Here is a 26,803-nt window from a genome sequence, read left to right as displayed (position 1 = left end):
TCCGGCTCCATCCTTAATCACCTATGAGTCAAGGGTTTTCCAAGTCTTTAGATAATGGAATCGGGATTGACCAGCTTCCCTGTAGCAGGGGTAATGGAAACCTGAGCCCCGGGAATTGGGGAGGATGAGTGGTGTGTGTGTGTGTGTGTGGGGGGGGGGTGTAAGTCTGATGGAGATGCAGGAAAGGTGTGGAGTATGTGTGAAGCTTTTCTTATGGGAGGAAATGAGTATGCCGCATTTTTAGGTTGGGAGGAGTTTATATATGGGAAGGGAGCATAACAGGAGATAAATGAGGATTAACGAGGAAAATAGAGCTTCCAGTCATCCCCGCGGTGGCTCTAAACCTTAATTTATACACCTGGAGTGGCCACGTTGCGTAGGCCCTTAGGTGTTTGCACAGGAAGCCTCTCTAGTTGGCCAATGGTTACCTTTTCTCTAGCCGTGACTCTGGTGCTGCAATCAGTACAGGCGGCTGGGCCTGAGAATTGGGCCGTCCTAAGGCAGTCTCCTCTCTAGGCAGTCGTCTCGGTGGCCATTTTGCCCAACCGCTCTTTAGCAGCTAAGTTGCGTCAGTTTCGCCGGGGTCTGAGCCTGTGGCCGGCCCCTCATTTGCAAGTCTCATTAATAATTGAGTACCTGGGCTGCGCCTGTTCGCGTACGACCAGGCGGATTCTGCACGGTCTATCCACTCCCGGTTTTCACCGGTTCATGGATATTCATGAGGCGCTTTGGGGGCGTGGACCTGGGCGGAGCTAGGGGCGGGGCCCTGCCACAGCTCGTACTGGCTTGGTCCCGCGGTGACGGTGGCGGCGGCGGCGGTAGCGGCGGCGGAGACTGGCATCGGGCTGCCGAGCCCGAGCAGAGCGGAGCCGGATCCTGGGGGAGCGCGTGAGCGTGCGGGGGCGGGCGGGAGGGCGAAGGAGGGGGCGGGGTCCGGCATTGGGGGCGGGGGAGAGGCATGGAAGGAGTGGGCGCTTTTCAGTCGGGACCTCGGTTGAGATTGGAAGGGGGGGGTCACCAGGAAAGTTTGCAGGGGCCGGGGGCGCGGGGTAGGCGGGGGACACAGGGGAGCTGCCGCGTGTGCGCGGGGGCGGTGGGTGCACGGTCTGGAGCTCGTGCTGACCGAGCCAGAAGAAAGGGGGGAGGGGGCGAGGGCTTGAGGAGGAGCCGGGGGCGGGCGGAGCTGCTGGAGGGACCCCCGCCTTTCCCTACCCCCGGGCCTGCGCTAGCCCCCTCCCCCGGCTCTCTCGGCACGCCCCCAAGCGCCCCAGTCCGCCCCCACCCGGTCCTTGTCCCCAGTCCCTCGTCTGTTCGCCGGCTGCTCCACATCCCGCGCACAGGTTCTCTGCTTCTGCCGCCGCCGCCCCCTCCTCCGCCTCTTCTACCCTGTTCTCTCAGGCTGCTGCCGTCCCTCTGTGTCCAGAGCTCCCCACTGGGCCCCTCCAGACGGCCCCTCGCCCCGGGCTGTTCCGTCTTCCCGTTGGCCCTCCCTCCTCCAGCAGTTTACAGGCTGTCCCTTCCGACCTCTCTGGCCCCAGATCCGGCCGGAGATCCCAGGTCCATAGGGCCGACCCCGCCTGCGGCGATGCTTCTCTGGGCCTCTGCCCCCGGGGCTGGAGCTGCCTGGCCTCTCCCCTGCCCTTCTGGCGGCCTGTGCTCCCAGGGGTCAGCTAGTCTCCTGACTCTTGCGGATTGGGAATGCTCAGAGCCTCTGAGACTTTACAGCTTTTGGCTCTGGCCTTGGTCACCTGGCTTTCCTGGCTGGGGCCTCTGAACTGCTGCGACCCCCTCCTCTTGGGGAAGGCGAGCTGCAGCTTCTTTGCTGCAGCTCCTCACACTGCTGAGGTATCCACCAGGCCCCCAGCTGAAGGGTTTTTCGGTTCTGGACCAGTTCCTCTCCATTTCTAACCACCCACAGCATGTCCCTGGTAATAATGTTCAGGGACAAGGAAACAGTCTTGTGTTTTTTTAATTTTATTTTTTTCCCATCATGTGCCCCTCCTCTATGCACACTTGGACCGGCTGTGCACAGTTACTCACCCACCCACCCACAGGGAGCATCCTGTGTGGTAGCTGGCTGACCAAGGGATTGACAGTCATGGGTATCTCTCTACCTCCTTCATATCCCCTCCCATCTTTGAAACAAGATGGGGCAGGGTAAAAGTGAGAGGTGGGTGGGTTTTGCAAAGGTTGGGCACCTGAGGTCCCTTCGGATTTGGTGCTGTCTTGCCAGACCAGCCGGAGTGGGTGACTTTGAGGAAGGCAGTGCCCCTTGCAGGTTGGAGAAGGTTGGGTCGTCCTCACTGACTGTGGGCACACTAGGTGATAGGAAATACCCCTCTTCCTTTGGAACAAGGGGGGCAGGTCTCTGTCAACCTGGGTGGGGGTCTTGAGGGTGGGATGGTGCTTCAGGAGCCAGGATGGGAACTGAGGAGGTGGTGAAGTGTCTGAAGAGCAGGTGACATGACTGGGGCCTGCAGGAGAGAAGGAATGGTCTGGAACCACGGAAGCCTGTGGTTTGGGGAAAGGAGGAGGTGGTCACCAATGTGTTAGCTCGTCGGTGACACTAAATGGAATCATGCTAATAATGGCCAACATTTACTGGACGCTTATTAGGTGCTAGGCATTATGCTCAGCAGTTGTGTGCATCCTCTCATGTAAGCCTCTCTCTCTCTTTTTTTTTTTTTTTGCTGCGCTGCATGGCATGTGGGATCTTAGTTCCCTGACCAGGGATCGAACCTGTGCCCCCTGCAGTGTGCAGTGAAAGCGCGGAGTCTTAACCACTGGACTGCCAGGGAAGTCCCTCATGTAGGCCTCTTAACAGTCTCAGTAACTGTGTTTTTCACATAGGGAAACTGAGGCTTAGAGAAATCAGCAATGTGCCTAAGGTCACAGAGCTAGAAAGTGGTAGATCCACCCAGCATTTGAATCCATTTGGTGTAGCAGATCTGAAGCTTCTGTTACAAGCTTAGAGGAGGGGCACCCGTTTGGCTTCTACCATAGGGTTGTGTCATTAGGTTTAAGATTTCTACTTCAGCTCCCCTCAAAACCCCTCAGGTCAAGTCTAGGCTGGTGAGTGATGCCCACATACATTCCTAGGCTGTGGCTGTCCCACTGTGACTGTCCAAGAAAGGGAACCCTAGGGAGTTTTCCCCCAAGCCACCCCGCCCCCCGGGTGTTCTCAAGCCCTGTCCCATTCTCCCAGCCCAGGCCTGGGCCGGCTCCTCCTTCCTCTTGGCGAGGCTCTGGAAATCCAGTGGGAGGCCATTGCTATGGCAACAGGACTAGGCCCTGACTTTACCTCATCAAATTCCAAGCTGAAGCCAAAGCGATTGAGAAATTAAAGAAAAAAATGTATTCCAGATGTTTACTTTTTATTCCTTATTTTTCCGTGTTTGGATGAGACAGCTCTGAAGGAGGCGGGAGTGGGGCAGGGATGTGGAAGGAGGAGGGGGGACGTGGGGGGAGAGGGAACCACTCCCAGCTGCAGGAGGGAGGGAGAGAAGGAGGGGGAGCAGGAAGGGGGAAGCAGGCAGGCAGGCAGTGGGCGGAGCCCCAGGTTGGGGAGGAGCGGGTTTTTCCCGTCTCCCCTGAGGTGATTCACAGAGAGACTTCAGACTTTGCGGACCTCTTACTCTGCCCCTGAGTAGATACCTCGAGTGGGGCCACCGGACCCCGGGGGTTACCTTGGGAGAGGTAAGTGGGGTGCCACGGAGAGCTGGCCACAGGAGGCAGCAGTGCGCGGCTCCCTGAAGCTCCAGGACTTTAGGGTTAGGAGACGAGAGTTGGAGAGTGATCTGGGAAGTGTGGAGGGCGTGGCGGCTGGGGACCTCCCTTGACCTCCCCCGGCCCCCCTCCTGAAGTTCCCTCTTCCTGTCCCGCACTCTGCCTCTGCCAGAAGTCGGAGACGTCCCTCTCCACCGAGCCTACTGCCAGCGCCCAACCCTTTTACTTTCTTTTCCTGGGTCTTCAGCCACCCCAGCTTACACCCCTCTGCTTCCCACTTCTCACGCAGCTCACACCCCTCTGCTTCCCACTTCTCACGCAGGTCCGCCGCATGTGATGGAAGTATCTACTCTCAGGGAAGGCACAGCCATGGCTTCCCTACCGCCCCGGGAGCCAGAGGAGGAGCTGATATCTGCTGGCTCTGAGCCAGGTACCTATGGGTGCAGGGTGGAGCAGCGGGGTGGCTGGGAGGAGGGTGGGAGGGGCGGAGGCTTGAACCCCCATTCTGTCTTGGAGCGGTTGGGCGAACGATGACTCTGTGCAGTGAGAGGGAGGGAGGGAGGAGTTCTCAGGACGGGCGGGATGTCTGAAAGGTTCTTAGCTTCCATTGAGACCCTTCAGAACTGTTTGAGATCATAGCTCTCCAGCAGAGGAGAGCAGACTAACCTTTGAGATGGTGTGGATCAAACCACATGTTTGACAGAGGAGGAAACTGAGGCCTAGGGGGGAAATGGCATGCACCTCTGGATTTGAACCCAGGCCTCCTGGCTCCCTGTCTAGACGCCTTTCTTGCCCCGAGCCAAATGAGTGGGCGATGAAGGATTCTATTAAAAGGGCTGTGGCCATGAGTAATTCAAGGTCTTTTATTTGGTATTGAAATGCCTTATGTAGAAGGTAGGTTTCTGGTCTTTTTTTTTTTTTTTTCCCCGCCTGTACCAGGTTTACTTCTGTTTGGCTTAGGTCAATAGTAAGTTTGCATTCCTGATCACACACCAGATGACAGTGTGGCCTGAGTGTGCACTGGGGGAGGGGGCAGCAGGGTGGCAGAGTAGGGACGCTGAGCTGGGATAACAGGTTTACTGTGGATGGTAGTATAGCAGAGTATCGTGTAAGAGGAAAGGACTACCTTGGGGAGATGGTGGGCTGACTAATTGATGTGGGTAGGCAGGTACTCATTTATTAGCTCACTTGCTCATTTATTCATTCGTTAAGAACGTGTACTAGGTGCAAAGTGGGTACAGGGAGAGATAGCTGCCAGCTGGACCCTTAAATAGCTTTAGCTTATAAGGGGGACTGACTAGACATTTTGGGAATTTGGAGATGGGAGATGTTTCTGGCACGTGTATGGAAAATCAAGGAAGACTTCATGGAAGAGGTGACATTTGACTTGTACCTAGAAGGATGTGAACATTTTGAGTTTGTACGGTGGGAGATGAAGTTCTGATTGCTGTTCTTCTGACATCCCCCCCAACCAACCCTTTCCTTTTGGTAGGTGACGCTCGGGCCAAACCCCCTGTCAAGCCCAAACCCCGAGCCCTGCCCGCCAAGCCAGCCCTGCCTGCCAAGCCCAGCCTGCTGGTGCCTATTGGACCTCGGCCTCCCCGGGGTCCTCTGGCCGAGCTGCCTTCTGCCCGGAAGATGAACATGCTGGCGGGACCCCAGCCCTATGGTGGCAGCAAGCGTCCCCTTCCGTTTGCACCAAGGCCTATGGCTGAGGCCCCTACTGGAGGAGAAGCCACCCGAGAGACTGTGAAAGAGGAGCGTGGGAAAGAAGAGGTATCCCCCTTGACACCTCCAGCTCGATGTGCCGCCCCGATGGGTGTGCGGAAGGCGCCCGCCCCCTTCCGTCCAGCCTCGGAGCGCTTTGCAGCCACCACAGTGGAAGAGATCCTGGCCAAGATGGAACATCCGAGGAAGGAGGTCCTGGCCAGCCCTGACCGCCTCTGGGGCTCCCGCCTCACCTTTAACCATGATGGCAGCTCAAGATATGGCCCCAGGACCTATGGTGTGGCCACAGGTCCCAGGGATGAGGATGGTGGGACCCTCTCCAGGGAATGGGCCCAGGAGGGGCCGGCAAAGTCTCCCACAGAGTGCCCTGAAGAGCCCAGCAAGACCCCCAAGAAGAGGTGAGGGGGTGGGAGGCTGTATGTTTGGTTGCAGCCTGGAGGACAAAGTGGTAGTTGCATCTGGGATTGTGATCTTCGCTTTTAGGTTAGGTCTGAGTCACAAAACATTCCCCCAGCAGACAGTGCTACTATGTTCTTTTTACAATGATAGTTCTCTATACAGAGTTGATGTATGTTTTTAGTAGAGTTCAAATGTACTATATGGAAGTTTATTTTCAGGTTTTTTTTTTTATACTGAGAGCCAGTCTTTGCCTCACTTAATCCACAGCCATGCTGTTTAGTGAAGGGAATATTAGACCCATTTTAGAGATGAGGAAACTGAGGCTCAAAAGTGACTTCCCCTGGTCCCTTAGCAAGTGAGAGAGACAGAGCTGGGGTTTGAATTCGGGTCTGTTTTCTTCCAGTGTGTGCTTTTATAAGAGACTTTTTTTTTTTTTTTTTTTCCCTGTACGCGGGCCTCACTATTGTGGCCTCTGCCGTTGCGGAGCACAGGCTCCGGACGCGCAGGCTCAGCGGCCATGGCTCACAGGCCCAGCCGCTCCGTGGCATGTGGGATCTTCCCGGACCGGGGCACGAACCCGTGTCCCCTGCATCAGCAGGCAAACTCTCAACCACTGCGCCACCAGGGAAGCCCCAGTGTGTGCTTTTAACTTTAACTGCTAGCTCGTGCTGTGGGTGCAGCCGTGTGCCAGGTGCTGTGTGTGTGTGTGTGTGTGTGTGTGTGTGTGAGTGTGTCAGTTTGAGGAGGGCACAGTCTGGCTGTGAGGAGGAGTTTGATGGGAGAGGAAAGACATGAACACACCTTGATGCCAGGCCAGCTAGTGTCAACGCACAGGAAGTACAGCTAGGTTGGAGACTGTTGCGTATGGTATACTTGTCTAGAGTTGGTGCCAGTATATAAAAGAAGGCTGACCAGGAGGTGCCCCTGGGCACTGGAAGAGGCTGAGGGCTGTCAGCTGCATGGAGGCCATCCTCAGGGCAGGGAGAGCTGCTTGAGGCGCTTGGCAGCTGGGCCCCTGGCAGCTCTGCTGGGCCCACAGGCCCCTTCCCACTCCTGCTGCTGTGGAGGGCAGGGCCGCTGTTGTCTGAGCGGAGCTGGAAGGTAAGACTCTTGCCCTACCCTGCGCTGCTCTGCCCTCCAGCCTTTCCCCTCTCTCACCTTAAAGTGCCTGGAAGGCAGGGCCTCCTATCAACTCTTTTGTCCCAGGCCTGGGCTCCCAGGAGGTCACACCCTGTCCTGGCTGGGTTCCACCCTTCATCTTCCCCTCCTTTGCTCCAAGCCAGGCTTAAAATGAACAACTTCAACCTTGGAAAATCACTCTTCCCTCTTCCCCCTTTCCCTCCCCCTGCAATTCCTCAAGAAGTATTGGCAAGGCAGCAGGACCAGCTGCATTCTCCCTGGTGGCAGGAGAACATTAACCCCTTAAGGGAAGGGGGGCGGGTAACTTTTTGGGAGCCATGGAGGGGTCTGGGCAAGCTGCATCCTCTTCCCAAAGGAGTTGGCGGAACTTAACCCTTGGTGTGCAGGTGGGGAACAGGCACTGTCTCTGGGGCACTTTGTGGAAACTGCATAGCATCTCTGTCCCCCAGTAGGAAATGCCTGTGGGAGGTGGGAGGCAGTTAACATTGGATGCTGTTGCAGTCACTTAGGCAGACCCGTGATCAGCTCTCCCTTATCTACCCTGTGACAGGCTTTTCCATTCTAGGCCTCCATTTCCCCTCTTTCTCCCTCACAGGAACCCCCTTTCGGACCTGGCCTTCAATGGGGACCTGGCTCAGCTGGCCAGCTCTGAGCCACCTACTGACGTGAGTTATCCTCCAGTTACAAATCAGAACCGTGGTATTTTAGAGCTGGAAGAGTCATCTAAGATCATCTCTTTCACCTCCTTGTAGTTTAGATGGGGAAGCGGAGGCCGTGGAGGAGGTGACTGGCCCAAGGGCTGGCCCTGGGACTCAGATTTCTCAACTTTCAGGCCACCCTGGCTAAGTGTGGCTCAGGCCCTGAGGCTCTTACAGTGTCCAGAACAACTGTCCTTGATTATCTACTGTGTGCTGGGCACATCCCAGGAATGTTGACTAACTTAATCCTTGTGGTAACTCTAGCTAGCAGGCCCCTTTGGTCCCATATGAGAGGTGAGGACACCCGGGCTTGAAAGGTTAAGTAACTTACCCAGGAGCTGAGGCAGGATCTGAAGGGTCTGAGTCCACGGCTCTCCCTGGCCGGATTGCTTTCTCAGGGTTCAGAAGAGAGGAAGAGTCCTTTCTTGGGGGTTTCCTGTTACACCCCCTCTCCCGACAGTGTGCTCAGAGGGCAGAACGGCCTGAATTTCTGAGTAAGTGATGTAAAGGGTGGTCCTTCTTACTCATAGAGCCCTTGCTAGCCAGAGGCTGTCCTATCTGCCCCATGAGGGAGACCTGACTCCATTCATTTGTCTGTCCAAAAGTATTTATTGAGCAACTACTGTGACCTGGGTACTGGGGAAACAGCAGAGAACAAAACAAAGACCGCCCCTGCTCTCAGGGAGCTCACCTTCCAGTGCGGGGAGGCAGATGCCAACACAGACATCCCTGCGAACCAGCAGACGTGTAGTGTGTCAGACAGGTGGTGGGGACACCTGGAAGGGTTCTGGGGTGAGGGTAACAGGGGGAGGCCTTGCTACGAAGAGGGGGATGGAGTGAGCTATGTGGATGTTGGGGAATAGCATTTTTGGCAGAGGGAACTGCAAGTATGAAGGACTTGGTACCTTCCTGGCAAGGAAGCCTGGATGTCTGGATCGCAGTGAGAGAGGAGGAGTTGGGCCATAGGGAGGACCCAGAGGTGACAGCCTTGCAGGACCCTAGGAGGACCTTTGCTTGCGTGAGGGTATTATGCCATTGAGGGGCTGGAGGAGAGGAGTGACCTCTGCTGTTTTAGTTGTAAAGAGTCACCCTGCCCTCTTGGTTGCAGGGAGCCCAGGGCAGCAGCAGGGACTAGTTAGGGGGCTGTTGGGATAACCCAGGTGAGAAATGATGGTGTCATGGACTCTGGAGGTATAGCCCATGGTGGAGATGGCGAGCAGTGGTGGCCTCTGTCTAGGATCTGAAGGTGGCGTGGATGGGACTTGCAGATAGATTGATGTGAGGAGAGAGCAGAATCAAGGATGACTCCAGGGCTTCTGATGTGAGCGATCAGAAGGTTACTCTTTACGGAAAAGGGGACTTCTTAGGGTGAAGCAGGATAGGGGGAGATCAGAGGAGCTTGCTTCTGGATTTGTTGAGTGGGAGATGCCTTGTAGACATGCAGGTGGAAACGTCGAGGGGGCAGTGGGGTATTTGAGTCTGGAGCTGCAGGGCCTCGTCAGTGTAGAGATGGTAGTAAAGACAGCTGAGATCACCAAGGGAGTGGGTGAGGCCTAGCGGAGGAGCGCGGGAGAAGCCGGAAGGAGCAGCGGTGAGGTAGAAAATCCAGGCAGTGTGGAGTGCTCCGGAAGCCACGTGAAGCTAGTAGTTTGCAGGACTCGGGGGGCTGGGGGGGGACTGGAGGAGGGCGGATTAGTGGTCAGACGCTACCCACGGGGCAAGGAAGATGAGCACTGAGAAATGGGAGTTAGCTGCAGGGCGTCATGGGCGACCTTGGCCAGAGCGGTGGGACGGCGGGTGAGGAGAGAAGCCCATTTGGAGGGGGTTCAGCAGAGGATGGGCGAGAGCAGCTGTGGGGATGGATACTGAATGGAGAGCCCTGTGTTTAAGAAAAAGGGGTGGTAGCCAGAGGGAGAGAAGGAGTCAACAGCACTGTGTTGTCATTTTTTTTTTTTAAGCCAGAAGAAACGAGAGCAGTTTGTGTGCTGATGGAAATGATCCAGTAGAGTAGGAAAAATCAGTGGTGCAGGAGAGAGAGAGGAGGAGTTGGCCTTAGCTCTGAGCAAGGACAGTTCATGGCCACGGCAGGGAGCAGAGTGCTTGGGCTCCTGTGCGGGCGGCGGGGCTGTGGGTGCTGGTGTGGGTGTCCTCCGCCCGTGGCCTCTGCGTTCTCAGGGAAGGGGGGCAAGGCTGTCAGCTGAGAGAGCCCGGGAGGAGCTGTGGACTTTTGAGGAGACCAGATGGGAAAGCGTTGCCTGGGGGGTGGGGTGTGTGTGTAGTGGAATTGCTGGGCCGCAGGGGGGCCCTCTGAGGGCAGGGGGGTGAGCCGCAGGGGGCCCAGCCATCCTGGTTGCGTGCTTTTCTCCAGCCACGTCCAGAATGGCTGCCTGGGTGCAGCCTTGAGGTGGGGAGAGCTGTGTATTTAAACAGGTTAAGCAGTAGGGTGAGGGAGGGAGCTGTGTAAAGAAGTGACATCAGTGGCGATAAAGAGAGAAGGGAGGGAGTCTGACGGGCAGAAGGAAGGAGGGTTAGTGGCTGTGCTTCTCAGAGGGGCTGAGGGATTAAGCCGGGTGGGGGATGGAAAGAGGGAGGTGGACAGATGGGGGTGGGAGTGGGTGAGCGGGACACCTGAAAACGAGGTTATGGAGGAGCAGTCATTACAGGTAAGGAGAAGGTCTAGGGTAGGATCCTGGGGACAGGTGGGTCACAAAGGAATAGGGGAGAGGCGGGCAAGGACCGGAGCCAGGATGCTGGATGGGTTGACGGTGTGACTGTTGGAATCACTATGCGTTATAACAGGGGTAGCGCTGGGGAGGGTGGCAGTGGTCCAGGAGCTCTGCTTCTGAGGGAAGGAGGGGTCTGTAGGGGCCTCTAACAGGAGGGGTTCTGGATGGTGTAGTTTAAGGGCATGAGCTTTAAATTAACCAGAGATTTGTAGAGGGGACAGAGGGTGGAGGGAATGGAAGTTGGCCTTGAGAAGGAAGCAGGATGCCTCCCCCTGCCCAGACCCGGTAGGTGATGATGTGGCAGCAACAGCCCCATTGGCGAGAGGGCGGCAGGGGAATCGTGATCTCTGGGGCTGGGCAGAGCTCAGGTAGGGCAAGACTCGCTTTGCCGTCTGGGGACAGGCTGAGTGGAGGGGTAAAGGAGTGCCAGGTGTTTGGTGGCCCCAGTGTCCCACAGTATCCATTCTTTCTCTAAGTCCTATCCTGAAAGGCCATGTGCACAAATCTTAATCCTCACCTAACCTGAGATGGACATTGTTGCCACCGGCCCCAGGGTACAGATGGAGAAGCTGAGGTTCAGAGTGACTTCTGTGCAGGAGGGTGTACAGCTTACAAGGGCCGGGGCAGGGGTAGCTCTGGGCCAGGTGCTTTCCCGTCCCCTGGGCCTTTCACCTGAACGCTGAGGCCGGCCTGCCTGCCTCCTTGAGTCGGTACTGTGATGCACAGAGCCGGGTGGAGAGCTCCACGCCACCCCTGGGAGGTAGGAGCTGCTCCTGGGAGCTGGTCTGGAGCTGCATGGGGCCTGGAGTCCTGCTCTGAGGCCGGACCTCCCCTACCCCCAGACAGCTGGAGTCCCAGTTCTCCTTTTCCCTTTGTAAAGCCAGTGTTCTTGACCCATGAACCGTGGACCCTTTAGAAGATCCTTAGGTGAGCTTTGGGGTGGGTGGGTGGGTGTGCGGGGGAGGGTTTGAACCACCTGAAGTGGTGTGAGTGATACTGTGTGAATAAGGCGACGTGCATTTTGTGGGGAGAGGGCCAAAAGGAGGGGTCTGTGGACCCTGAGAAGTTTAAGACACTCGAAGTCATCTCGGAGCCTCTTGCGGCCATCTTGGGTGGCTGCCCCTCTGCGCCCGGGTTTCCTCTGTGGAGTGTGTGAGGCAACCGCTGACCTGAGGTCTCTGCGGGGTTGGCAGGGGGCCCCCCACCCAGCGGAGTGGTGAGTGATGGCTCTTGACCTTTCTCTTGCAGGTTTCCAAGGCCTGGGTCCCCTCCAGTCCAGGCTCCACCTTGGAGAATGGAGGCTCAGCCAGCCCAGGCCTCCCCGTTGAAGCCTCGGGCTCAGCCCCCGAGTCTCCCCGTCTTTCCTCACCCGATGAGAGCTCTCCCCGCCACTCACAGCTTCCAGAAGCCCAGAGCCCTGCAGCTTCCGGAGCTTCACCCTGCCTCCCCAAGACCCTGGCATCCCCATCGGCGGCCCCTCCTGATGAGGGCTCCTGCCACCCCCCTAGTCCGGGGCTCCCCTCTCTGGGAGCCCTGGAGGCCTCCAGACCCGGCAGCCCTCCCCTCCAGGAGCTCTCGGGGCGCCGCAGCCCGGAGCAGCCCCCAGCCGCCTTGCCCCAGCCCCTAACGGACGGGGGTGAGTTGTTAGACCTCCCTTGGACGTTGCCATCTGGGGACATGGCGGCCAGAGGGGGTGAAGACCTCCGTCCCGTCAGCCTGGCTCAGCGCCGATTTTCTGAAGGTGTGCTCCAGCCGCCCGGCCAAGACCAGGAGAAGCTGGGGGGCTCGCTGGCTGCCCTGCCCCAAACCCAGGGGAGCCAGTCGGCCCTGGATCATCCCTTTGGGAGTGGGACACAGTCCAGCTGGAGCTTGTCACAGTCCTTTGAATGGACCTTCCCCACGCGCCCTTCGGGTCTAGGGGTGTGGCGGCTGGACTCCCCGCCCCCCTCCCCCATCACTGAAGCCACTGAGGCCGTGGAGGCTGCAGAGGCTGGAGACTGGGCTGCATCCAGCAGGGAGGAAGGAGTGTCCCAGCAGGCACGAGGGGCCCCGCCAGCTCTAGAGGGCCCAGGAAGGCCTGGTTCCTGGATGCAGGCGGATGATCTGGGCACCTCCCCAACGCAAAAGGGCAATGGGGAGAGCCATCCTCAGCCCCCAGCTGTCCCCCTCGAGCCCCTGCCAACAGCAGGGGACCAGCCTGGACCAGTCTTGCTGCAGGCAGAGGAGAGGTACGAGGAGCAGGAGCCCCTGCCTGGACAGGGATCCCTGCGTCCTCTGCCCACCAGGGAGGCCGCCCTGCCCATCCTGGAGCCGGTCCTGGGGCAGCAGCAGCCAGCACCCCCTGACCAGCCCTGTGTCCTCTTTGCCGCCATCCCCGACCCCGGGCAGGCACTGCCTGCCAAGGAGGAGGCCGTGACCCTTGCCCAGGCTGAGACCGCCGAACCCAGGACAGAGGTTCAAGACCCACGTAGGGCGTCCCCCGAGCCTGCAGGCCCTGAGAGCAGCTCCCACTGGCTGGATGACCTCCTGGCTTCACCATCACCCATTGCTGGAGGTGCAAGGCGGGAAGCTGGATCTGAGCTGAAGGGCACACAGACCCCAAGTGCTTGCTCTGAGGTGAGGACAGGGCACGGGGCAGGGCTTGGGATGGAAGCCAGGCCTTCGGAGGGTTTTGTTCTTTCAACGTGGATTTTATGTGATCAGAGCTTGGGATCCAGCCATGATCAAGGGCACCTAGGACGTGCCCCTCAGAGCTGTACCATCAGGCAGAGCTGGCAGAGCAGAGGGTGTGGGACGGTGCTTAGGCTTTAGTGTGAGTTCTTATCTGACTCCAGCATCCACCGGCTGACTGGTCTTGGGAATATACCCCAACCTCTAAGCTTCAGAGTCCTTTCACAATGATAACGTTTGCCTCTTAGGCTTGTATTGTGGGTAAGATAGACGTGGAAAGCGCTGGGTGCAATGCTTGGCAAACACTGAGTGTTCAGTACGTTATTATGGGTGGCATTATGAAGGGCACCAGCATAGCCAGTTAGAGCTATGGGCTCTGGACGCAGACTGCCTGGGTTCGTGTCCTGGCCCTGCTCTTTGCCCACGTGTGACCTTGAGCAAGTGACTTTTCTGCCTGTGTCTTGGTTTCTGCATCTGTAAAATGGGGAGAACAGTGATGAGCTCTACCTTGTAGTGTGACGGTTACAGTACCTGTAAAGTACTAAGAATAGTGCCTGGCTCATCACGAGTGCTTGGTGAGTGTTGCCTTTTATGAACGTTATTACTATTAAGCTCAGACTTGCCTCTGTAGACAGGCAGCTGAGGCCCAGAGGAGGCAGAGCCTTGTGCAAAGGTTACCCAGCAAGTTGGTGGCTGGGCCAGGGCCAGAGCGCCAGTTCCAGGGCCAGTGCCCTTTCTCCTACCAGGCTGCCCCAGAATCTCAGGGCTGGGGTCCAAGTGGCTTTTGAAATGTATTTTTCAAGCCCAGCCTGGGCTGGTAGGGGTGGGGCTGGAAGGAGGGAGGAGCCTGGGGGCCTCTGGGGGCAGAGGTGGGGGGAGGAGGACCAACAGGAAGGAGTTAAGACCAGGCTGGCTCCTGAAGTAGGTGTGTCTGTCCCAGGATGTGGGTGACTCAACTGGCTTCTGGGCGGGGCTGCCGGAGCTGCAGCTGCTCTGGAGGGAGCGGGGCCAGGGCCAGCGAGAGCCAGAGCCGGAGCCATCGGACAGGTCCGGGCGAGGGGAGCGGCCCAGCCCTGTCCTGGCACCCGCCGCGCCCAGTAGCCCGGGCCGGGCAGGGGGCAGGAGGCAGGGGCCATGGCCCGACCTGGGGACGGGGAGCCCAGCCTGTCTGTCTTGGAGAGGCTGCTGGCCAACGCAGCGCTTCGGGATGAGGCTGGCTGGCTTCGCAGCCCTGAGCCCAGGGCTCCCCCACCCGCAGGAGTGAGTCAGGGAGTGTGGGGTGGGGTGGGGTGCCAGAGCCGGCTGGGTCTTTTCCCCGGTGCAGGAGGAGGCTGTCCCTTCTGCCTCCCAGGCGGGCAGGCGGGCAGGCGGGCGAGGACTGAGAGGTCTTCCCGGGGAGGCCTAGGCAGGAGGGTGCTTTCCTTAGGGAGGAAGTGGCTGGGAACTCACGAGGGCTAGAAGGGTGTTGGGTGGCGTTGGGATTTTGCCTTGGCAAGGAGATCGTGGAGGGGCTTAAAGAGTTCTTGATCTCCCCCTGCTGAAAGTATAGCCCCATACCCATGTGAAGACCATTCTGCCAGGCAGCCTCTCTCCTGGCGGTTTGCCAGGTGTTGCCCAAGGGCTGTAAACACGACCATGGGATCATCGATTGAGTGTCCATGGTGCGCCAGGCACTGTGCTGAGTACTTGGCTTAAATGATTTTGTCTAATCCTCTTGTACCACCCCACAGTAGGAATTACCTCATTTAGGGATGAGGACCCTGGGGCCCAGAGTGGTTAAGTGATTTGTCCAAGGTCACACAGCTGGGATCCAAACCCAGGCTTTCTGTAGACAAAGTGGGGCTCTTGGGCACTAGGCGGTGCTGACTCTCTCATTCTGGACTGATTCTCACCCTGATTGATTCTAAGCATAGTTTCTTTGTTTCTCTCTTTTTCCTGATGCTCAGGGACTCCTTGGCTGGGCCCAGAAAGATCTGCAGAGTGAATTTGGGATTGTAGCAGACACACACCCCAGCAGTTTTAGTCCTTGCAGCTGGTCCCAAGACACTTCTCAGGACTATGGCCTTAGGAGTGCGAGCCCTAGAGGGGGCCCAGGCCTTGGAGAGAGGGACTGGACCAACAAGTGTGGGCACGGAGTGGGGGAGGGGAGCTCCAGGGAGTGGGCCAGCAGGTGTGGCATCGGCCAGGAGGGGATGGAGGTCGGCAGCCAAGATGGGAGTGGAGTGTCGGCCCCGGGGGGGCTCACGGCCCAGGACCAGGTGATTGGAAAGGCAGCCCAGCCTGGCACTCCGCAGGGCCAAGAGGTAGATGTTCGCGACTGGGAGTTCAGAGAGAGGGATTCCCAGGGCTCTTACTCCAGCCAGGGTGTCGAAATCCAGGGCCAGGAATTTGGGAAGAGAGATTCTCTGGGTACTTACAGCAGTCAGGATGCAAGCTTTCAGGACTGGGAATTTGGGAAGAGGGATTCTCTGGGTGCTTCTGCCAGCCGGCATGAAGATGAGCAGAGCCAGGAACTGGGGAAGAAGGACCAGCTTGGCAGGTACGGCAGCCAGGACGCAGGTGAGCCGGACCAGGAGTTTGGGAAGAGCAATTCTTCACTGAGCACCTACAGCAGCCGGGGCGCAGAGCAGCCGGACCAGGATTTCGGGAAGAGCGCCTGGATGAGAGACTACAGCCGCGGTGGCAGCTCCACGGCCCTCGGCTCCCAGGACAGAGGCTTCGGAATGAGAGCCCTGAGTGCCAGGTTCAGCCCCGAGGAAGCCCAACAACAGGACGAGGAGTTTGAGAAGAAGATTCTGAGTGGCAGAGAGAGCCTGGGTGAGGCCAGCAGGGATGTAAGCTGGCCTGAAGAGGCTGAGTCTGGGGGCTTGTTCAGCCCCAGCAGCCCCCAGTCACAGGATGGGGCACTGGGACAGAGAGACCAGAGCAGCTGGCAAGGCGGTAGTGCCAGCCAGGAGGTTGGAGGGCTGCAGGGAAGACAGCAGGCAGCGGGCCAGAGCCCCAGTGATGCCGACCGGGAAGACAGGGAGGTGGGGCAGCGAGGCTGGGCCGGTGACTTCAGCCTCAGCGTTGTCCCCCAGCCAGAGGCGGCCTTCAGCCCAGGGCAGCGGGACTGGAGCGGCGACTTCTGCGTGGAGGCTGCTGAGAGGAGCCATCAGTTTGGCATCATTGGCCACGACAGAGCGAGCGGCGCTGGGCTGAGCCCTTCTGGCAAGATAGGAGGCGGCCACTTTGTGGCTCCCGGGGAGACCTTGGCCGGGACCATGGACTGGAGAGACCAGCTGGGCCTTAGGAACTTGGAAGTGTCCAGCTGTGTGCGTTCTGGGGGCTTGAGTGAAGCCAGGGAGGGTGCCATGGGACAGGTGGGCTGGGCAGACAACCTGGGCTTGAGAGACGTGGAGCTGGCCGGCCGTCTGGAGACTGGAGGGTCTGTGGAGCCCAGGGGGATCGGAGTCGGGGAGAAGGACTGGACTGCTGAGGTCGGGTTGAGGGGCAGAGATTCGGCGGCAGTGGGGGAGGTAGGAGACCACAGCCAGGCCAGAGAGAGTGGCGTGGGGCAGACCGACTGGTCAGGTGTGGAGGCAGGAGAGTTCCTGAAATCAAGGGAGCGTGGAGTGGGTCAGGCAGACTGGACACCTGACCCAGGGCTGAGAAACAGGGAGCTCGGGGCGGGCCAGGTGGACTGGGGCGACAATCTGGGCCTGCGGAATTTGGAGATGCCCTGCGACCTGGAGTCTGAGAGTTCCCGGGGGCCGCGGGGGTGTGGAGTGGGGCAGACGGACTGGACCCAGGACTCGGGGCTCCGGAATGTGGAGCTCTTGGGGGCCCTGAGTGAAGCCAGGGAGCATGGGGTAGGGGAGGTCAGCCAGTCTCCTGAACCAGGCCTGAGGAACGACGGCGTCTTGTCCCCTGGCCTGGAGGCCAGAGACCCCTCGGAGGCCAGGGAGCTGGGAGTTGGCAAGACAAGTGGGCCAGAAACCCAGGGCGGAGACGATCCCCTGCCTTCCGTGGCCATCTGCCCCGAGGAACCTGGATCAGAGGCAGGGGAATCCCCCGGCTTTGGAGCCAGGTAAGGGAGCGCCATCCCAGGGTGGGGAGGGAAGGTGTGATGGCTGTCTGAAAAGTGCACCCTTTCTAAGGGGGATAGAAACCGCCTTACCCCAAGAACTTCTAGTGTTTGGAAAATTGAGATGGTTTGGACTGTGAATTTTTACTTTATTTTTTAAACTGAACTCTGACACACACACAGGTGAGTTCCTTCTTTGAACGATGAATGTGATGGTTGAGGTGTGACTTTTGCAACTCGTGCTTTAGGCTTCCTTGGTGATTGTGAGTATGCTGGAAGATACGTTCTGTCTTCGGTTAGTTTCTGGTGGTTGTTCCCCAGGCCTCTCGGTCCTGAAGCCGCAGGTTCTCCAGGACCAGGGAACACGGATGCTTTCATAGGCTTGGGGGAGGAGGACTCCGCGTCGTCTTGGCCTGAGCACTCCAGGTCAGGGTGGAGCGGGCAGTGGCACTCCTTGCTTCTTGCAATGGGTAGGATCCCTGTGCTTCTTGCCTGCCTTGTCTTAAGGCCCAGAAGAGCATCAGTTTAAGAACCTGAAAGGCAGGAATCCCTGGCGGTCCAGTGGTTAGGACTCTGCACTTTCACTGCTGCGGGCCCGGGTTCAATCCCTGGTCAGGGAACTAAGATCCTACAAGCCTCGTGGCACGGCCAATGAATAAATAAGTAAATAAAATAAAAACAACAACAGAGAATAAACCCTGGTTTAAAAAAAAACAAACAAAACCTGAAGGGCATTGGGACCTGGCTCCTGGCCCCAAGACCTTGGCCTCCATGCACAGAGTTTCTGAAAAAGAACTTTCCAAAAAAAAACCAAACCGACAGTTTTCCGAGCCAACCACAGTCTGTCCTTGAGATTTTTCTGTTCTAAAACCAACTGAGGTGATGTTGCACCTGGTAAAGGTGCTAAAAAGGAATTGTTTCTATTTCCTTAACATTTCCATCCACTGAGGTTGGGTTTAATTCTCTTGACTGAGTAGCAGGTTCGACCTTTTCCAACCCTGGAGCTTCTCACCTGGCGTGAAGGGAAGAAGGGAGGGGGTGTTGGATGGGATCTGTGTTAGAAGTGGAAGGGGCTGATGGTAGTGGGAGGGGGGCAGGAGGGACCAGCAAGTGTCTAGAGGGAATCGGTGGGGTGTTGGAGGGGTCAGGAGAGGCGTTTGGGGTTGAGGAGAAGGGAGAGGGGAAGGTGGACAGAGCCTGGGGCCAGGACCATGCCCCGGGGAGTATTCTGGGGGCTCAGGCTGCTGAGGGGGAGACGGAGTGTGGGCAGAGGTGAGGCCTGCAGGAAGGGCTTGAGTGTCCCGGACTAGGAGTCCACAGGCTCCTGGGATCCTGCACAAGTTGTTGGACCTCTCTGAGCTGTAACATTCCTGGGGGGAGGAGAGTGTAGGCTCCCCGCGGTTGCCCCGGATTCCTCTTCCAGAAGCGGGGAAAGGGATTTTATCATCTCTGGTTAGCAGGTCGCAGAGCAGTGTGACCCGCTTTAGGTCACCGAGTCAGCAATGTCTCTTTCTGACTTCTGCGTCTTTACTGCGTTCAAGGCTCTTAGACTACCACGCAGTTGGACCCACAGCCCTCCACCTTTCCCCGAAGATTGGGGTGGGCCTTGGGAGGGGGAAAGCCAGAATATCTCCCCTTGTTTAGGATGGAGGGAGAGGCTGGCTGGGGGACTGGGTTGGGGAAGGGGAAGGGGATCGGCAGAGAAGCTGGGAGTCCTCAGTGTTCAGCTCTCTGAGCTCCGGTCTCCATCACACCTAGAAAACGCTTGGGTTTTTCCGACCATGTTGTGTGTTTGGAAAACGCCGCTGTGTACTCAGTGGGCGTACAGGAGACTTAGGGAGTATGGATATTAGCACTGAAAGCACAGGAGTAAGGAAACCTGTATATCTTTCTCTAATGTGATGTTTCTCAAGCTTATTTGACTAATATCCAAGGGGCTGTGTTCTGAGCATCTGACTTAGGGAAATTCTACCCTCTGGAAAGTTGCTCTTTAGAGGAAATTTTGGAGGTTCTCCTGGTAACGAGAAGTCCTCGAGGACAGTTCAGAGCCGGCTGGCTTTGGGCCTGTATGCCAGGTTTGGGTCCTGATTCTGCCATCACCCCTGTGACCTTGGGCAAGTCCCGTCTCTGCTCAGGCCTCCTGTGTCTTGTCTGTAACTGGGAGTAATCGACCCGCGACACCCACAGCACTGATCTTCACACTTACCCTGTGGAGCGGGAAAGGGATTTTGTCATCTCCGGTTAGCAGGTCGGGGAGTGGTGTGACCCGCCTAAGGTCACTGAGTCAGCAATGTCTCTTTCTGGAGTTGGGCTAGGAGTTCATACACAGGAAGTGATAGAAACCTGCCTGGCACGTGGTCGTCACTGACCGAATGCTCACCACCAGTATTTGTATCTGTTTTGCAAGTGTGGATGGACGTGAGGAACTGTCCCGAAAGTGAGGCCTTGGAAGACATTCTGGTCATCATCCTGTGTGGGACAAAGGTTCCCCTGCTGGTGGTCATTGGCTGTACCACTGTCCATATAACTGGGACAAGAGCGGCGTTGGGGAGAGCTCAGGCCCCTCCCCTCTGTGTCTAGGTCACCTTGTCCTGGTGGGAGTGGCGCTCCTGGGTCTCCTGAGAGCTGTTGCACGGCCCTCTCCTCTCTCTGGCCTCCTGGTCATCTCCTGCCCCTGCCCCCAGGCCGCAGCGAGGCAGAAGCCTCCCAGCCATTGGCGGGGGTGGGGGGTCTTCACAGAATGTGAGAGGACCCTCAGAGATACTGAGGCCAGCTCCTTCATTCCGTGGGTGGGGAAGCAGGCCCAGAGAGGCAGTGTGACTTTCTCAAGGCCCCACAGCTTGTGAATGTGGGCTCCTTCACGTTCCCTTGGGCCCCAGCCCTGTAACCATCTCTCTGGGTGCTCTTCCTGTCTCCCTGGGGTCAAGGTCAGCTGCTGCCCCTTTAGACACATCATTCCAGCTTCAGTCCTCACCTCTCTCATTTTCGGTCTTGGAGCCTTGAACACGAGGAAACTGATTTTTTGTGCATCTACTACATGCCGATCCCCGTGTTTACACCTGGAGTGGCTGTGGGGTGGGCTTGGATAGAGTCCCGGGCCTCAGCAGCCTCTAAGAGCAGGTGGGCGAGCGGTAGAGGTGGTATGAGACAAGTCCTCAGGCCGGGAACCTGTGTTGAGCACGGGGATGATCATCCTAAAAGTTCCTCAGGGGCTAATAACTATGTGCTTGGTGTATATTTCTGCCAACAGACCCGGCAAAGTATAGGCACTTATATTATCCCCATTTTACAGATGAAGACACTGAGGCTCAGAGTGGATAAGTAACTTGGCCAAGGCCACAGGCAAGGGGTGCAGTCCATATGTGTGCTGGAGTGGGCAGTGCTCAGGACAGGTTCCTGACTTGCTTCCCTGCCGGGGAGTGGCTCGGGTTATAGGTGTTCTGGGTGCTCCCACAACAAGGAGAAGGAAAGCTTCTCCCGGGATGGGGTGACGGGTGAGTGGGGTTTAGACAAGTCAGCAGGGATGAATGCTTCCCTCCCCCACCCCATGGTCACCCCCAGAGCCCACCGAGCCCCTCAGCTGCCCTCTGCCCACGTGGCTCTGGGCCAGGGCTCGCTCTGGAGGTGGATCTTCCCATCCACCCATCCTCGTCCCCTTAGCTCTCGGGGCCTGCCCTCAGCCTCCTCCCTGCCTCACCCCGGGAGAGGCTTTGGGCAGGGCCTCCTCAGGCTGGGTGGGGTGCTGCCACTGCCCCCTCTCTCCCTGGCCTCCCTGATTTCAAGCAGGGGGGTAAGCTGGCTTTGGCCCCCCTCCAGGGCTGCTCCTGACTCCGCTGCCTTGCTGCACTTCTGCTGCTACCTCCGCCTCCCTCCCTCCCTCCCTCCCTCCTGAGACTGCTTTAATTTCCATCTGTCAGCAGCTTGTGGAAGGACAGACTGACACACGCTCTCTCCTGCCCTATCCCTTCTGGCCTGGTACTGCCTCACCTACCTCACACTCTTCCCCTCCAGTCTGGGACTCGTGGCCTGGCTTCGGGGTACTGTCCTGCCTGCCTTTCCCATGGCTGTGTGCACGGTGTGTGTGTGTCGGGTGTGGCTCTGCTGTGCTTGTGGTGTGGTGGGTACGAGGTGTGCGTGGAAGGAGTGACCGGTGAATAGTGCACGCTTCCCTGCAGATGTGCCATGAGAGTGCAGGTGTACCTGTGTGTTTCAGGGGGGCAGCTGGACAACACAGGCTCCTCGTGTGAGGAACGTGAGCTAGTGAGCGTGTGGTATGCTGTGCCTGGTGTGTTCTTGTCATGCTTTGGGGAGCAGATTCTGTGTCGAGGTGCAAGGTGACCCAGCCTCTCATTCCCTCAGCAAATATTTGCTCAGTCCCGCTCCTGGCCAGGCCCTGGGCCAAGGGCTGGGAGCACAAAGGTGGCAGGGGGCCCGTCTTTGCCCTTGAGTTGCTCACAGTTGGGCAGTGCGGACAAAGAACCACGGACTCTGAGGCAGCGGCTGGGCCAGGTAGAACCCAGGGCTTGCAGGGCTGGGGAGAGCGCTGGCTGGGGGAGGGGAGCCGCTGGCTGGGGGAGGGGAGCCAGCCAGCTTCAGAAGAGGAATTGAACTGCACGGGAAGTGAGCAGAGAGGCAGTGGGAGAGCCTTCCAGGCGGGAACAGCTTGTCCAGATACACAGTTGGATACATAGCCATCTGTGAGGGCCGGGTGTTCAGTGAGACTGGGGTGCGGGGACGGATGACCTGGAGGGTGGGGGCCGATGAGGCAGGATGGGCAGATGGACCGGTGCCTGGCTTACCCCAAGGAGAGTGACCACCTAAGCTGGTGCCCTTGGGAGGGACACAACTGACAGCATCAACAACAGCGACGGTCGTGGTAATAGTAACTTATTTATAGGGCACACACCGCGTGCTCTGCACTGTGCTGGGGGCTTGAGAATCTCACTGCGGTCCGCCAGTGATTCTGTAGTTAGGAGACCCCGAGGCTTTATAGGTGAAGGCACTCATCCAAAGTCTCAGTAAGTGGCGGACCTGGGATTTGAACCCGCCAGGCTGGCCCAGGTCCTGCCCTCTGTGCTGTGTTGTATGAGGCCCCTGTCGGGAGAAGCGTGGACAAGAGGGAGAGCGAGAGGTTGGGGAAAGTGCCCTTCGGGGAGGGAGATGTGGTCCCACGTGACCTTGGCCTCTGGTCCTCTGCAGCCCTGGCAGATGCCTGGCCCGCTCCCCGCCCTCCGGCTCCCAGGGCCCGCTGGAAGAGACGCCGGCTGCCAGCTGCTCCAAGGCAGCGGCCCGGAGGGAGTCGGCAGCCTCGGGCCTCAGGGAGCTGTCAGAGGAGGAAGGGGCCACAGCAGGCGCGGACCAAGGGGAGCCCCTGGAGCCTGGCTGGGACCGTCTGCCCTCCTGGAGGCCTCAGCCTGATGGTGAAGCCAGACAGACAGAAGAGGTGGACAGCACCTGGGGCCCTGCAGGGACCGGGCAGAGCAAGCAGGACCGGATGCCGACCCCCCAGTGGCCCCCCCAGGGCCCTCCCGCCAGCTCCACCAGTCAGGATTTCTCCTTCATCGAGGTCAGTGGAGGGGAGCCCAGGGCAGTGGGTGGGATGTTGTTGGGGGTATGGGGGGTGCTCGTCCCTTGGGCCTCCCTCATCTGTGTGGGCCCTGAGCAGTCTCAGTCCGGGAGGCAGAAAGGAGGAAGCTCCAGCCCGAGGCTGTTAGGGGCTCCCCTGGGCTGGGGCAGGACCACGAAGAGGATGGCAGTGGTGTTGCCCTTGTCCCAAGCAGGACACCGAGATCCTTGACAGTGCCATGTATCGGAGCCGTGCCAACCTGGGGCGCAAGCGTGGGCACCGGGCCCCGGCCATCCGGCCTGGGGGGACGCTGGGCCTATCGAAGGTGGCAGAGTCAGACGCAAGGCTGTTCCAGGACTCTACAGGTGGGGCCGGGGTGTCGTGTGATGACATCCGTGTCCATGTCTGAGGGTGGTGCAGGGGCGGGGAGGTCTGGGGTTGCCGCCTGTGCTGAGCCCTTCTCTGGGCCCTTGCAGAGCCGCGGGCTTCGCGGGTACCGTCTTCAGACGAGGAGGTGGCGGAGGAGCCTCAGAACCGCCGGACACGGGTGACCAAGGGGCTGAAAGTCAACCTCTTTCCCGGCCTGAGCCCATCAGCCCTGAAGGTACCATCTGATAATGGGGCCATCTGACCACCTTGCATCCAGCCTGCCTTCCCTCCATCCATCTACTCATTCCCTATCCCCTTCCTCGTGTTCCTCCTCTCACTCTGCTCTCCCTGTGCTGGGCGCTAAGTGGGATGGAAGGAAGAACAAGGCGTGTTTGTGTCCCACAACTTCCCAGGGTAGTGGGGGACATGAGCCATGCCGTCATTAGCCCTGGTGAAGGGGGAAGTTTAGGGGTCACTGGGGGGGTAGAGGTAAGAGGCGGGCCTGCTCAGAGAGAGGGAGACACAGTGGGTGCAGGGTGGGAGGGTAGATTGGGGAAGGCCTCATGTGATGACTGTAGCTTCGAGGTGCACAGAGGAGGTGGCCGTGCAGGGTGTGAGGCGGGAGACGTTGGAGACAGAGGGAATGGGAGGAGCGGAGGCACAGGGACGGGAAGTCACGGCTGGCTTCGTCCAGCCCAGTTAGTCTGGATTCATTTCAGCAGTGTCTCTCTGAGGGCCTGCTGTGTACCAGGCATGGCTCAGCTCTCTGGGGAAGCTCATCTCTAAGCGACTTCGCATCCACTGGGGTGAAAGGTAAAGGGGGTCTGAGCCTGACTCTGGGGACGGCATACTCTGGGGAGAAGGCCTAGCCTCCTGTGGCTGCTCCTTCCTGCGCCTCTGACATCCGTCTGCACCTGGCTTGTCTCGCAGGCCAAGCTGCGCTCCCGGAACCGCTCGGCTGATGAGGGGGAACCGACAGAGGGCAAGTCGAGTCAGAAGGAGCCCGTGATCCATCGCTCCAAGTCCTGCAAGGTCCCGGGGCTGGGGAAGCCCCTCGCGTTACCTCCCAAGCCAGAGAAATCCTCAGGGTAGGTGACCTAAGCGCCGGGCATTCACTGGCCTCATGTTGGCCTTCCCAGGAAGACCCTGCTTTACAAGAGAGGAGAACTGAGGCCTTGAGACGGTTGGCGTGAGCCCAGTCTGCTCTGTTCGGTCGGTGCCCGAGTGCTGGTCTCTAACCAGGCCCAAGGTCACCTCTCCCGTTGGGAGCGGCCTTTCTGTCCCTACCACTCCCTTCTGACCTTCACCCTCTGCCTTCAAGGTCAGAAGGGCCATCGCCCAACTGGCTGCAAGCCCTGAAGTTGAAGAAGAAGAAGGTCTGAGAAGTCACTGAGGTGAGGGCAGGAGCTGGGCTTGGGCCTGTCTGGGGTTGGGAGTGAGTTCAGGGCTGAGGAGGGCCTGCCCTGGAGGACTCAGGAGGCCCCAGACCCTCTTCTAGACCTGAGCTCTCCATCCCTCTTTCTCTGCGAGGCTGGAAGCAGGCAGCTGAGGCCAAGTTCCAGAGACCTGGCGGGTCCCTTGGCTTGGGGATGCCCATCCCCACCTTCCTTCTTGGGCTCAAGGAGGGTCCCCCGTGCCCTGTAGGTGGCCTGAGCGTGGTCCGCCCGCCCTTCCAATCTGGGACCCTGGGGTGCCTTCACTAGGCTCCAGGTGCCCAGCAGGGTCTCCATCGCGCCGGGCTCCGCTGGGGGAGCTAGGCTGCGGTGTGGGGAGGCGGGTGCGCAGTGGACGGGGTGGGGGAAAGCGGAGGGAGAGACGCCGAAGCGCCTCCTCTACTCCCACGTCTCTGCCTGACCTCTTCTCTTTCCTCCTGTTGCAGGTCCTTCCCATCTGGCAGTCTCAGGCAGTGCCTGTCCCTGTGGGGTTCCCGGCAAGGAGACTGCTGAGCCCCCCACGCCCCAGGCTGCAGCCTCTGCCCCCTCCACCTCTGGGGGCCGTCTGGGGAGGCACAGTTATGCACTTTGTATCACCGTCCCAACTCCCCTCACACCTCGCTCCCAACCAGTTGTTAGCGGTCAAAGGTTTAGGTCCCTCCCTCCTTCGCTGTCTTCCCGCCTCCCTCTCTGCTTCCTCCTCCAGCCTCCCGTGGGTTTTCTTTTGATACCAGTTTATAGCATTTTTTATAAAAGCCTTTGATTTTTGTAACGGGCGGATCCCGGCCCCACCCCTGGTCTCCCTCCGCCATGCCAGGTGCCCCACAGAAACTGATACCATTTTGCCACTTGAAACAATAAAGTTTTTTGGGAATTGGTGCTGCCCAGGTTGTGGTGTGTGGTCGTGGCACCTCATCCCCTGTCCGAGGCTGTACCTGGGGAGATGCTGGTTCTAGCCCTGGCCGACCAGGAGCTTGCTCTGACCTTGAACCCGTCACTTCCCTGGCACTCGCTGGGCACTCACTGAGGAGGGTGTATTGGTTACGGTAGGCTGATTGCCGATTCACACAACCCCCAAATCTCCGTAGCTTAACACACAAAGGTTTATTTTCCATTCATGGCCCCTTCTGGGGTGGATTAGTGGTAGGGACACTCTGCACCTCACAGTCATTCAGAACCCAGGCTCCTTCCCTGTTGTGGCTCAGCCATCTGCAGGGGCCCTGGAGTCTCTGCAGCATCCAGTGGAGAGAGGGCAGAATCCTATGGGAGACCCATAGTCCACTGTCCGAAATTCAACTCATGCCCCCTGCTAACTGCAAGGGAAACTGAGAAATGTAGTTTAGATGTGTGGCCGGAGAGAGAGAGAGAGAGAGGACCAGATATTGGTAAAAATTCACCCTTCTTATAGAGGGGGCGGGGGGGCGTTGTGTTGGTTTCTGTGATCCCTAAGGGTCCTTTGAACCCAGAATGTCCCACGAGCTCTGGCCTTTCTCACCTAAACCCCTGACCACTGGCATCCTCCTGGCCCTCAGCCTAGTCCTCTGTCATCCTGGGTTCCCCAGACTGGCCAGCCTCTTTCAGGGCTGGCATCATCTTTCCCTGAGGTTTGGGGAAAGGAGAGCCTCCTGTGGACTCACCTTAATGGGGGCCAAACAGAGTCACTTAAATTGTAGCTATAGCTGAATTTAGAAATCATCCCGTTCACCAGAGCTTCTTAGCCTTTTGGGTTTTTTTTTATTTTATTTTATTTTTTTTAGGGAGTATGGGGGCTATTGACCTAATTTGAAAATTTGACCAAAGCTGTGGACTCTAGAAAAATGTGCAAATGAGGCTGGAATTCCCGTCATTGACTAGAGCAGCGGTTGTTAGCCTTCACCCAGCATCACGATCTCCTGGGGGTGCTTACTAAAAATGCACGTTCCTAGGCCCACCCCCGGATTCCAATCTAGACGGTGTGCCTAGGAACCTGCATTTTGGGAGGCCCCCTGAAGTGGAGGGGAAAGACAGGGGCCCTCAAGTGGGTGCCTGGCTGTGCCCCTGGGTGGGTCTGTGCCACACAGCCCCTGCGCCGGCCCTCCTGGGAGCCAGCGGAGCCGAGCTGGCATAAGCTTCGTCCGGTTCCTTTCTCACTGCACTGCCCTCCTAACCATAGGGGTAGGACAGGCAGGAGGCCAAGCCAAACACTTAAGACTCATTAGTGGGGAAAATGGAGCCTGGGCTGGTCCCAGTGCCCGGGCTCTGCTGGGAGGGGGAAGAGATGGAGCCCTGCTTCCAGAGAAGGC

The 26,803-nt window shown here is 58.4% G+C and overlaps 1 protein-coding gene across 4 annotated transcripts; it reads left to right on the top strand.

The window, feature by feature from the left end:
- Positions 1-588: 588 nt before the first annotated feature.
- On the top strand, positions 589-25,400 carry TNKS1BP1 (tankyrase 1 binding protein 1). Of its 4 annotated transcripts, none has more exons than XR_003791362.1 (13): positions 3,534-3,696; positions 4,049-4,156; positions 5,219-5,852; positions 7,589-7,658; positions 11,666-13,033; positions 15,034-17,156; positions 22,353-22,719; positions 22,934-23,084; positions 23,196-23,323; positions 23,811-23,901; positions 24,019-24,176; positions 24,410-24,482; positions 24,968-25,400. XR_003791362.1 is itself a non-coding variant. In XM_029207220.1 (12 exons), exons 2-11 carry the CDS (start codon positions 4,063-4,065, stop codon positions 24,468-24,470), a joined length of 5,154 nt encoding a protein of 1,717 aa, XP_029063053.1. In that variant the 5' UTR covers positions 589-888; positions 4,049-4,062; the 3' UTR covers positions 24,471-24,482; positions 24,968-25,400. The 4 variants fall into 4 exon arrangements, 2 of the variants coding, with proteins under 2 accessions (XP_029063053.1, XP_029063052.1); XR_003791361.1 differs by having other exon boundaries at positions 23,808-23,901; XM_029207220.1 differs by lacking the exons at positions 3,534-3,696; positions 23,811-23,901 and adding an exon at positions 589-888.
- Positions 25,401-26,803: the final 1,403 nt, after the last annotated feature.

Source organism: Monodon monoceros, unplaced genomic scaffold (genome assembly GCF_005190385.1).
Source record: "Monodon monoceros isolate NGI ecotype Baffin Bay Population unplaced genomic scaffold, NGI_Narwhal_1 Super_Scaffold_7, whole genome shotgun sequence".
In the NCBI taxonomy this organism is placed as follows: Eukaryota; Metazoa; Chordata; class Mammalia; order Artiodactyla; family Monodontidae; genus Monodon; species Monodon monoceros.
Note: the sequence above shows the minus strand (reverse complement) of the source record. Positions and strands in the feature narration are given on the sequence as shown.